The sequence below is a fragment of the Muscardinus avellanarius genome, assembly GCF_963383645.1.
Source record: "Muscardinus avellanarius genome assembly, chromosome: 10".
Lineage (NCBI taxonomy): Eukaryota > Metazoa > Chordata > Mammalia > Rodentia > Gliridae > Muscardinus > Muscardinus avellanarius.
In genome coordinates, this window is record NC_137796.1 from 65,145,707 (window position 1) to 65,157,827 (window position 12,121).

At 50.2% G+C, this 12,121-nt stretch overlaps 1 protein-coding gene across 1 annotated transcript; it reads left to right on the plus strand.

The window, feature by feature from the left end:
- Positions 1 to 9,664: 9,664 nt before the first annotated feature.
- LOC308268615 (leukocyte immunoglobulin-like receptor subfamily A member 6) lies at positions 9,665 to 12,121 on the plus strand (the record flags this gene model as incomplete). Its single annotated transcript, XM_080703725.1, has 6 exons — positions 9,665 to 9,698; positions 10,060 to 10,344; positions 10,489 to 10,791; positions 11,102 to 11,323; positions 11,533 to 11,831; positions 12,074 to 12,121. The coding sequence occupies 6 exons, from the start codon at positions 9,665 to 9,667 to the stop codon at positions 12,119 to 12,121; spliced, it is 1,191 nt and encodes a 396-aa protein (XP_080559851.1).

Consider the following 12,121-nt stretch of genomic DNA (forward strand, 5'->3'; position numbering starts at 1 on the left):
ACAGGAGAGAGAACAGGACATCAATCAGAGACTTGATGAATCTAATTATTCAGGATGTCCTGGAAGAAAACCCAGGCATGCACGGGGAACTGTGTTCTGAGCATGTCCAGGGCACAAAGCTCTGTGCAGGAACCAGCTGGGTTTGGAGCTGAGCCACCCCTGTCGCACTTGCTGCTATCCCCTGGTCCTGTGCGGCTATCCCTCAGCCCTGCTTGGACCCCTGCTGACGGCCCCTCCTCTCCCCTCACCTCCAGGACCTGAGTCCATCCAGGGGCCGGGCTGGGTCCGGGCTCTGTGCAGGTCATGCTCAGCTCCACCACCTTCGTGGAGCACTGCCTCGTTTTAGTGAGCACCTTCCACAGCGTGCATCAATGAGATGCGTCCTTGCAGCCGAGAGGGTGGAGCTTGTCTCTAGGAACAGAGCAAAGGAGCTAAGATCAGGTTCCAGCCTGACAGGTGCCAAATGCAGAGTGATGGCCAACCCTCTCTCTGCAGCCTCAAACCCTTCTGTGTTCATTGGATGCTCTCTGTGTATTAATGCCGTGTTGTATGAAATAGCAGTCTTCTGGGGCACCTCAGGTCTGTCTCTAAAAAAGTCACTTTTTCATTAAAAAATCCTCATTTGTGGTGTTTTATAGTCAATTTCATCATGTCAATGTACTCACTCAGAGTTCAGAAGCCACACAAGGCATCATGCTTTTATTTTCATATATCCCTGTTCATCACTGTTTTATAGAAAAGCAAATGACTTGTGTATGAACACTTTTTTTCCTTGTCGTTACTGGGGATTGAACCCAGGGGCGTTCTACCTTCGAGCTACACCTCCCCCAGGCCTATTTTTATTATTTATTTTGAAACAGGCTTTCATTAAGTTGCCGAGGGCTTCACAAGTTGCGGAGGCTGGCTGGGAACCTGCAATCTTCCAGCCTCAGCCTCCCAAGTACTGGGATTTACAAGCTTGCAGCACCACACCTCGCCACCGCCTTCCCTCCTCCTCCTCCTCCTCCTCCTCCTCCTCCTCCTCCTCCTCCTCCTCCTCCTCCTCCTCCTCTTCTTCTTCTTCTTCTTCTTCTTCTTCTTCTTCTTCTTCTTCTTCTTCTTCTTCTGTTACTGGGGATGGAACTCAGGGACAGTCTACCTTATCCCCAATCATTTTATTTATTTATTTATTTATTATTTTTTATATATATTTGTGGTGCTGGAGATTTAACCCAGGGGCATTCTACCTCTGAGCTATACCTCAGCCCAATGTTTTATCTTTTATTTTGCAACAGGTTCTCACTATGTTTTGGAGGGCCTCACTAAGTAGCTGAGGCTGGCTGCGAACCCAGATCATCCTGCCTCACCCTCCCAAGAACCAGGATCACACATGTGTGTACCATGCCCTGCTATGCAACAATGTTTTAAAAACCCACTCTGCGATAGGCATGAAGGCTTTTTTGCTTCTTGGGCAGGGGCTGGAATTTTTTATAAAGTATTTTTAATTGGGTTTTTTTTTTTTTTTTGGTGGTACTGGGGTTCCTGGAAGCCCTTCTACTCCGGGCTATACTCCCAGACCTATTTTAATATTTTTATTTGGAAAGAGGGTCTCCTAAGCCAGCGCGCACAGCTGGCTTTGAACCTGCGTGATCCTCCTGTCTCCGCCTCCCAAGAGCGGGGATTAGAAGCGTGTGCCACCACACCCGGCTTATATAAAGCATTTTAAAATGAACAAATAACAACTTCATATTTTTTACAGATACAGTGCCATGTCTTGGGCTGTGGTTGTATTTGCAGTTCTTCTTTGCAATTGACACTCTTGGGGCTAGATTCTGTATTTTTTGGGGACAGGCACACAAACTAATCACACCAGATGCTCTTGCCCCTTGGTGGAGGGAAGAGTAATTTTCTGTTTTGATCTGAGGGAAGAGAAGGTCTGTTGCAGGAAGTGGGGTCGAGAGTGAAAGGTCCGATTCCACAGGGGACACGGAGCTTGCTGGGGAGTGAGTGTGTGTGCATGTGCAAGTGTGTCAGTGTGCATACATGCAAGTGCATGCACCTGTGTTTTTGTGTGTCTTTGTGTGTGTGCCTATGGGTGGGTGAGCAGCTCGTCCTTCACCCGGTGGCACCTCCCCAGGTCCCTCGCTCCTCCATTGACCCACACACTCCATCAGGAAACACTGGCTCAACTGTAGATCCAGAGGTAATCACTTCAGTGCTGGTGGACTGAACTGACTCCTGCAGTCACCACACAGTGAATTCGCTTATCAAGTCTTCAGGTATACGCCTCCAGTGTGTGCAATCTTGGTCAACTGGACACATTTTTAAAGTCAACAGGGCACACCGGCAACCCTTTAGGACTCCATCACCCCCACTCAGCTTTGAGCAGGTCTGGGTGCAGCAGCCTGTGTCCCCAGGACCCCCATGGGTGGCATAGCAGGGCTGTTGATGCACCAAGTAAAGCCTGACCTGGGATGGGTCTCAGCAGTCAGCTTCAGGAGCACAGCCTGGTCTTGGGGTCAGCAGTGGAATCTAGAAAGCCCTTTGGTGTCCACTGAGCAGATCATCAAAGGCTCTGGGTCAGGAAGGATTCCCAGGAGAGATCTTGAGGCACCCAGACAGCATAGTCTGTGAAATCCTGGTTGGGTGTTTGGAAACTGTCAGAGGATTGTGGCTGAGTCTCTGGAAGCAGTCAGGGCACTGACTGGGTCTCTGAGAACAGTCAGGGAACTGTGGCTGGGTCTGTGGAAGCAGCTGCTACAGTCTTTCTAGGGAGCTGGTGGACCCTGAAGGGATCTGGTTGGTTAACAAATCTCCTAGATACCAATGGGAGCCCTCCAGGCCCAGCTGTCATCCTCAGCGATCTCAAGGGGAGGCCATCCCAGTGTCCCTTGAGGCTTTTCCATTCAAAACTTGCTGTCGCCGGGCGTGGTGGCGCACGCTTGTAAACCCTGTGCTTGGGAGGCAGAGACAGGAGGATCGCGCAGGTTCGAAGCCAGCCGCGCGCTGGCTTAGGAGACCCTGTTTCCAAATAAAAATGTAAAAATAGGTCTGGGTAGTGTAGCCCGGAAGTAGAAGGGCTTCCAGGAACCCCAGTACCACCAAAACAAACAAACAAACAAACAAACAAACAAACAAAACAAAACAAAAAAAACTGGCTGTGTCCCCAGGAACAGGAGCCAGGTTTGCTTGGGGTCAATGTCTGGCAATGGATGTGTATGTGCTGAACCCCACAGTGAGTTCCATGCATCGTGGAGACACAGGTTAGGACCTCTGTGTGTGGGCTCAGTGGTCCAGTTGAGCGTAGGTCGGCTCCTGGGGACCCCCTACATCAGGGGTGTGAAGGAGAGAGCCCAGGAGGGTCAGGGAGGCTGGGGTCGCAGGACTGTGGCAGCCCCTCCCAGGACCTTGTCTCCCTGTACTTCTGTGGTTCCCTCCCACCTGGAGCCAGGGTTGATCCGTGTGACGATTGGAATGTAGAAGAAGGCATGGCGTGCCTGGGCCAGGGTGAGGCCACACAGGACAGTGTAGCTAATGGCCATTCCCCCCTCACCCCCCGGACACTCCCTCTGGGCAGAGCCTGCTGCCCTGGAGAGGCCTCCTGCCGGCGGCCACAGATGCGAATTCTCCAGTCCAGGTCAGGCCTGTACATGACTGGAGCCCTATCAACCCTTCTACTGCAAACTCAGGAGAGATACTGAACCAGGAAAAACACCAGCCAGACTGCTGCCAAATTTCTTACCCATGAAATGGAGATGGTGTTGCTAAGAGGCTCAATCAGGGTACGTTGTTACCCAGCAAGAGAAACTTGCAAGGACCACTCAGAAGGCTCAAGTCTCCCTGACCTTCTCAGGAAGTCCCTGAGCTGCAGCCAGGACTAAAGAGAAAACATGGGGTCAGTTCTCTTGGGTGGACATCAGAAGGTGCACAGATCAGATCTCATCCTGCACCGCATAGAACCTTCTAGAAAATTCTCAAGCTTTCTCTCCCTGCCCCCAGTGCCTCCTGAAGCCTTGTTTCCTCATTTCCTCTCTCCAGGTCTGTCTCTCCTTTCACCTCTTTACCTGGTGACCTCACCGTGCTGTCCACAGCCAGGCTGACCTCTTAATTATTGCCATTCTGATTGGGGTTAAAAGAAATTTCAGTGTAGTTTTCATTTGCAACTCCTTGATGGCTAGTGATATTGAGCTTTGGGGAGGGGCTTTTATTAGCCATCTGTATCTTATCTTTTGTGAAGTGTTTAGTTCAATTGCCCAATTCTTTTTTTTTTTTTTTTTTTTTTTTAATTAAATTTATTTATTTTTATTGGTGCACTGTATTCATACATCATAGTAGGATACATAATTTTGTAGACATACATGCACACTTTTCCCAGTCAGCCCCCACCCAATCCCCACCCCATTCTCTCCCTATCCCTCCCTCCCATGCTTGGCTTAGTAGTTGACATCTAGTATTACGGCAATTTATCTAAAATTAAAAATGATAATCTCACATAACAGTTTCATTTGTCTGATACCAAGCTTTTGATGACCTAAAGATAACATTTCAATATTTCTTTTTGCTTTCTTTCTTACCAGAGAATTTTTTTTTCTATTTTTAGGTGAAACTATCATATATTTATATATTTATTTTTCAGAAAAAAATCTATCCTAATATGGAATATGGACTCTAGGTACCCAAAACGATCTTGAAAAAGAACAAAGCTAGAAGATATATATTTTCTGATTTCAAACCATATAAAGCTACAATAATTGAAACAGTGTAGTACTATTCTAAAGGCAGACATATAAACCATTGGAGTTAAATAAGAGCCTAGAGCTAAATTCTTCCCTATATTGTCAAGTTATTTTTGACAAGGTTTCCACGAACATTTGGTGTTGGAAATGATAATCTTTTAACTAAATATTGTTAAAAAATAATAATTACATGGAAAAGAATAAAATTGGACCCTTACCTAATCCCATATACAAATATTAACTCAAAATAGATAAAAGACCTAAATATAAATCTTAAGACTATAAACTTTTAGGAGAAAATCTGGGTCATAAAACCTCACAACATTGAAATTGGCAGTGATTTCTTGGTTATGATTTCAATGGCACAGGCAACAGAGGAGTATACAGACTCCCTAAAAAATAAAAAAAAATTGTATATCCAAAGACAATGTAAACAGAGTTAACAGTTACTAATAGAATGGGATAAAATATTTCCAAATGCTATATCTGAAGGTGTATTAATATTCCAACTAGGAATCCTAGAAATTAACAACAATAAAGGCAAACAATACCCTTTACAGATAGGTAAAAGACTAACATAAATAATGAATCTCCACAGATAACCAATCTTAGTTGTTTGTTGGATGGAAAATCTTGTTTCTCTAGTTCTGGAGTGTGTTACCTATTTCTTCTTTGTAGTTAATCTCTTTGAGTATTTTCTCTAGTGCTGGTTTTGAAGACATAAATTCCTTCAGTTTCTGTTTGTCATGGAAGCTTCTTATTTCTCCTTCTAATTTGATAGAAAGTTTTGCTGGGTAGGAAATTTTTGGCTGGAAGTTGTTTTCTTTCAGAGTTTGGAATATGTTACTCCAAGCCCTTCTGGCTCTCATAACTTGGTTTGGGAAGTCTGGAGTGATTCTAATTGGTTTGTCTCTGAATGTCACTTGGCCCTTTGCTTTTGTTGCCTTTAAGATTCTCTGCTTGGCTTCCACATTGGTCATTTTGACAATTATGTGGCGTGGGGATCCTCTTCTCCGATCCTGTCTAAAGGGAGTTCTATAAGTTTCCTGGACCTGTGTATCGACCTCTTGCTCTATGTCTGGAAAATTTTCTGCTATTACTTCCTTGAAGAGATTGTTGATCCCCTTGGTTTCACTTTCTTTTCCCTCCTCTATTCCAATTATTCTTAGGTTAGCTCTCTTAAAATGGGCCCATATTTCTTCAATATCAGATTCCTGCTGTCGGATATTTTTTTCTAGATTAGAAACTATGCGTTCATTTTTGGATTGCTCATCTTCTAAGAGCGAGATTCTGTTCTCCATGTGTTCTAATCGGTTGTTTGTGCTTTGAATTGAGGCCTTTACTTCATTAATTGCATCCTTTATCTCTTTTTGGCTCTCTCTGAGTTCTTTTCGAAGCACCTCTATTATTTCTGCAGTTATTTTCCTGATTTGATCTTCTAGAAATCTCTGATTTTCTGTTTTATCGGGTTCTGATGTTGTGGGGTTGTGGGCATTTATTGCTCCAGTATTATTCCTCTTTCCCATGATTTTGGATGTTTGTGCCTTCTCTGGGTTCTTCCCTTGAGTCACTATGACTCCACTACTCCTTTACTGGGTTGTATCACAGAGTCTCCGACCCAGAGAGTCGATAGAGGCTGCTTTAGACTGTGGGGGGTGCCAGGTTGCACGTTCTCCTATGGTGTGATATCTCTGCCACCGCCCCTCCCCCACTGGGTCAAGTCCCAGGGAGTACAGTACTGGGATTTCTCCTCTGTGGCCCGCAATTTGACTCACTGTTCTTGAGTACGCAGATGTAGCTGCACTGGCCTCGCTGGATTCGGTGCTGCTGCCGCCGGTGGCAATATGGCGCCGCTGCTACGCCCTCGGCTGTGGGGCTGGTGTTTTTCTTCTTGGTTTTGGTTTCCACTCTGAATCCCTGCAGCGTGTGCTGAGCTCGGCCACTGGGAACTTTAGATGCTCTCTGCGCGGAGAAATCCCGCCTGGCTGCACCGCAGTGGCTCACCTGGGCTTGCTGTAGCCGTCCCGTGAATTCGCGGGCAGTATGGCGCCGCTGCCGCCGCGTCTGCCGCGTCCTCGGGCGATAGGCCGGTTATCTCCTCTGTGGCTCTGTTCTCAGTCCGCTTTCTCTCTGGAGCCTGGTGATTTTTTGTTTCACTGGTGATGGTGTTTTCTGGCTATGAAAGGCTCTGATTTTGTGGTAATGGAGGTTTGTTGTTAGCGGGGCTCTTAAGCCCCGCTTTTCTCCTCAATTGCCCAATTCTTGATGATGATGATGATGATGATGATGATGATGATGATGATGATTTTAGTACTAGGGGTGGAACTCAGAGGCTTTCTACCTCCAGGCTATACTCCCAGAGCTATTTTATACCTTATTTGGAAACAGGGTCTCACTAAGTTGCTGAGAGCCTCACTCAGTAGCTGAGGCTGGATTTGAACCTGTGCGATCCTCCTGTCTCAGCCTCCCAAGAGCTGGGATTACAGGCGTGTGCCAAAAAAGGGTCTCACTAAGTTGCTGAGAGCCTCACTCAGAGCCGGGCGTGGTGGCGCACGCTTGTAATCCCAGTGCTTGGGAGGCTGAGACAGGAGGATTGCACAGGTTCGAAGCCAGCCTCAGCTATTTAGTGAGGCTTTCAGTAACTTAGTGAGACCCTGTTTCCAAATAAAATATAAAAAAGGTCTGGGAGTATAGCCCGGAGGTAGAAAGCCTCTGGGTTCCACCCCCAGTACCACCAAAAAAAAAAAAAAAAAAAAAAGCCTCACTCAGTAGCTGAGGCTGGCTTTGAACCTGTGCGATCCTCCTGTCTCAGCCTCCCAAGAGCTGGGATTACAGGCGTGTACCACCGCACCCAGTTTCCTTCTTGTATTTTGAATCAGGATCTCACTAAGTTGGGGAGGGCTTCAGCAAGTTGCTGAGGCTGACCGTGAACCTGAAATCCTTCTGTCTCAGCCTCCTAAGTAATCGGATTCAAGTGTGCTCCACCACGCAAACATGAAAATATCTCTGAGTGGTCTGGATGTAGCAACATTGAGTTTACATCCTGCAGCCCTGGATATGCATTCTTCAGTCCCCATCAAGCCTGCACATGACTGCAGCCCTATCAACCCTTGCTCTGCAAACTCAGGAGAGATACTGAACCGCAAAAAACCAACCAACCAACCAACCAAATGAAAAAAAAGCGAGGCTGCTCCCAAATTCCTTACCTATGAAATGGGGACAGTATTGCTAAGATGTTTAATTGGGGTACTTTGTTACCCAGCAAGACAAACTGTTGCAAAGTCAAACCTAGGAGGCTCACTTCTCCCTGATCTACTCAGGAAATCCACGAGCTGCAGCCAGGTCTAAGGAGGAGAAGACATGAGGTCAGTTCTCTGGGGTGGACATCAGAAGGTGCACAGATTAGATTTCATCCTGCACCGCATAGAACCTTCTAGGACGTTCTCAACCCCCCCCCCCCCCGCCTCCTGAAGCCTTGTCTCCTCATTTCCTCTCTCCAGGCCTGTCTCTCCTCTCACCCCTTTTCCTGGTGACCTCACTGTGCTGTCCACAGCCAGGCTGACCTCTTAATGATTGCCATTCTGACTGGGGTTAGAAGGAATTTCAGTGTAGTTTTCATTTGCAACTCCCTGACAGCGAGTGATATTATCACTTAGTATATATATCTCTTAGTAGCTGAGGCTGGCTTTGAAACTGTGTGATCCTTCTGTCTCTGTCTCCCATGCGCTGGGGATTACAAACACACACCACCACCCCTGGTTAATATTGAATGTTTTAAATACTTTGTATATTCTAGATATCAGTCCTCTATCAGAGTTCTGTAGGTGTTCCCTTCTCTCTCTCTCTCTCTCTCTCTCTCTCTCTCTCTCTCTCTCTCTCTCTCTCTGTGTTATTGAAAATGGAATCCAGAGGTATTCTACCTCTAAGCCTCACCCCCAGGTCTATTTTTTGCAAACATCTCCGTGTGGTCTGGATGTAGCAAAAATAAGTTTGCAATGTGGACAGGCACTAGTCAGCGGTGGAGCTGAACGGGGCTTTGTTTGGGCTGTGTGGCCCAGAATCTTTTCTGACCATTTCCCCACAGTCCCAGGTGCTGAGTGAGGAGCACATCACCAGGCTGTGTGCTGAGGGTGCGGCGGACAGTGCAGGTGTGAACTGGGCCTGTAGCCCCCACATCGCGTTCACACTGCACCTGTGCTGGGCTCCTGCGCCCTGTCCTAAAGAAGTAGCAATGTGCTCCTAACTCACCACTCCCCTGCGTGGTGGTAACTGCTGGAGAGACAGCAGGCAAGGGTCCTGGTAGGATCAATCATCCTGAAGACGTGGTGGTGCAGAGCTCAGGCTACAGGCAGGATCCTGCAGGAAGCTGAGTTCACACTTGCTGGCCCAGGCCAAGCTCTGAGACCAGGCACAGTCAGGACAGGGCACATCTGCCTGGGCTCAGATGGTCTCTAGGGAGGGGCCTTGGCCGAGCTGGAATCTCAGGGGGCAGTGTCCTAGAACCCAGCCTCTGATCTTTTTCAAGACCCTCCCCAAACCCGCCCTCTGGAAGGCTTTATGGATGGGTTGGAGGAGGGAAGGGCCCATGGGGAGGCTCTGAGAGGAAGGACAAGCCCTCGTTCTCCCTCAGCTGGAAGGAGCCGCTTAGGAAGCATGAGATTTATTTGCCGCTATGTTCTGGCCGACATTGAAGACAGACACAGGGATAGAGGATGGGGTTGAGGAGCCACAGCGCATCTGAAGGGCCTGCAGAGAGGCTGAGCCCATCCCAGATGCTGCCCTGGGGAATGAGGCTCCTAAGGAGCAGTTTCCCTTCCTGTGGGGCTGCTGACAACAGTAGCATGACTCGGAGGACCCAGCCTCCAAGTGGCCACACCCCTTGTGTCTGTCCTTCCAGGTGAGCACTGTGGCCGGCTCCATCCGCATACAGAGACCACAGAGGAGACGCCATGACCATCGGCCTCACGGCCCTTCTCTTCCTCGGTGAGACCTAGAGGGAGGGGAAGCCCTATCCTGGGAGGGGACACCCCACAGCCAGGCTCTGGACACTCAGCCCAGCAAAACAATCCAGGTTCAGAGGCTCCGGGAAGGCATGAGCTGCCCAGGCCCCACAGGAAACCTCTCACAGGGAACTCTCTTCCAGGGCTGAGTCTGGGCCCCAGGACCCCAATGCAGGCAGGTGATTGTGTCCCAGTGGCCCAGGTCCCTGCCCCTCACTGGGGATGAGGGGCTACTGTGGGCAGTGGGGTGATGGGCTGATGCTGGGGAGGCCTGAAGGGTCCTGGGCTGAGGGCTGGGGTCTGAGGGGGAAGGTGCTGGGACCCAGCCTCTGATCTCCTTGCAGGGACCCTCCCCAAGCCCAGGCTCTGGGCTGAGCCAAGTTCTGTGATCATCCGTGGGCAGCAAGTGACCATCTGGTGTGAGGGTACCCTGGGGGCCCTGGAGTACCACCTGTATAGAGAAGGAAAGACTGAGCCCTGGGACAGACAGTCCCCACTGGACCCCGGAAATGAGGGGAAGTTCTCCATCTCATACATGATAGAGCCCCAGGCAGGGCGATGTCACTGTTACTATCGTAGCCCTGCTGGGTGGTCAAAGCCCAATGATACCCTGGAGCTGGTGGTGACAGGTGAGAGGACATGTGGGGACCCCAGCCCCAGGCTCTACCCTCAGGGAGGGGGTCTGCTCTCAGGGGTGTCCCATCTCACTGCCAGCCCTGGGGGTAATGAGGGAGGTGAGGGCCCATTTAACAAGCTGCCTCCTCCTCTCCTAGGAGCCTATGGCAAACCCAGGGTCTCAGCCCTGCCCAGCCCTGTGGTGTCCTCAGGAGGGAACGTGACCCTCCAGTGTGACTCAAGGGAGGGATTTGACAGGTTTGTTCTGACTGAGGAAGGAGAACACGAGCTCTCCTGGACCCTGGATTCACAGCAAGGCCCCAATCGCGTGGTCCAGGACCTGCACCCTGTGGGCCCCGTGACCCCCAGCCGCAGTTGGAAGTTCAGATGTTATGGCTATTACAAGAACTTTGCCCATGTGTGGTCGAACCTCAGTGACCCCCTGGAGGTCTTTGTTTCAAGTAAGGAAGCCCCAAACATTCTTTGAATGACGTAGGACCGAATACATGTTTCAGGGGGAGGCTGCATGTACCATGGGGCTGAGGGGAACCAGGACTCCTGAGCCCACTGGGGCCAAATGGGAGGCCGTGAGACCAGATGTTGAAATGAGGGAGACGGTGAACGGGAACCCGGAGGGTCCAGAAGAGGGACGGGTCTTCACGTGGCTCCTGCAGCCCTTCTGCTCCTCAGGGACCTGCTTCTGTGTCATCTCCAACCTTCACAGGGTCACTGTTCAGAACTGACCCACCTCCCCCTGCTATTTCCTTGCAGGGAGCCTCCCCAAGCCCCGGCTCTGGGCTGAGCCAAGTTCTGTGACCACCCTGGGGAGCACAGTGACCATGTGGTGTGAGGGGCCCCTGGAGGCCCTGGAGTACCAATTGGATAAAGAGGAAAGCCCAGCACTATCAGACAGACAGTTCCCACTGGAGCCCAGGAACAAGGCCAAGTTCTCCTTCCCATTCATGACAGCACACTACGCAGGGCGATATCACTGTTGGTATTACAGCCCTGCTAGGGTGGTCAGAGCACAGTGACGCCCTGGAACTGGTGGTGACAGGTGAGGGGACAATTGGAGACCCTAGCCCCAGGCTCTGCCTTCAGGGTGGGAGTCTGCTCTTAGGGTGTGCCCTCTCACAGCCAGCCCTGGGGGTGACGTGGGAGCTGTGAGCCCATTTAACTGCTGCCTCCTCCTCTCCTAGGAGTCCACAGCAAACCCAGGCTCTCAGCCCTGCCCAGCCCTGTGGTGGCCTCAGGAGGGAATGTGACCCTGCAGTGTGGCTCATGGACTGAATATGACAGGTTCATTCTGATTGAGGGAGAAGAACACAAGCTCTCCTGGACCCAGGACTCCCAGAGAAAACCTAATGGGCAGGTCCAGGCCCTGTTCCCTGTGGGCCCTGTGACCTACAGCCACAGGCAGATGTTCAAATGCTATGGCTATTATGGAGACACACCCCAGGTGTGGTCACACCACAGTGACCCCTCTAGCTCCAGGTCTCAGGTAAGGAAACCCCGTTTTTGCCTCACACAATCCTGGGCACCAAGCAAGGTATGGGCAGCTTCTCCCCAGGACAGCCCCAGGTGAGAGGAAGGATGGGAGCCTGGGCTCTGAGCCAGACCGAGGTGTGAGAGACAGAGTCCTGCAGGCAGCAGGGGAGGGGCAGGGGTGGAGGAAGCAGCCCTGAGCCCTGGCTCCTCTGCCCTCCAGGGGTGTCCAGGGAGCGCCCTCTACTGACCCCGCAGGGCCCTGTCCTGGCCCCTGGAGAGAACTGCACCCTGCAGTCCCTCTGA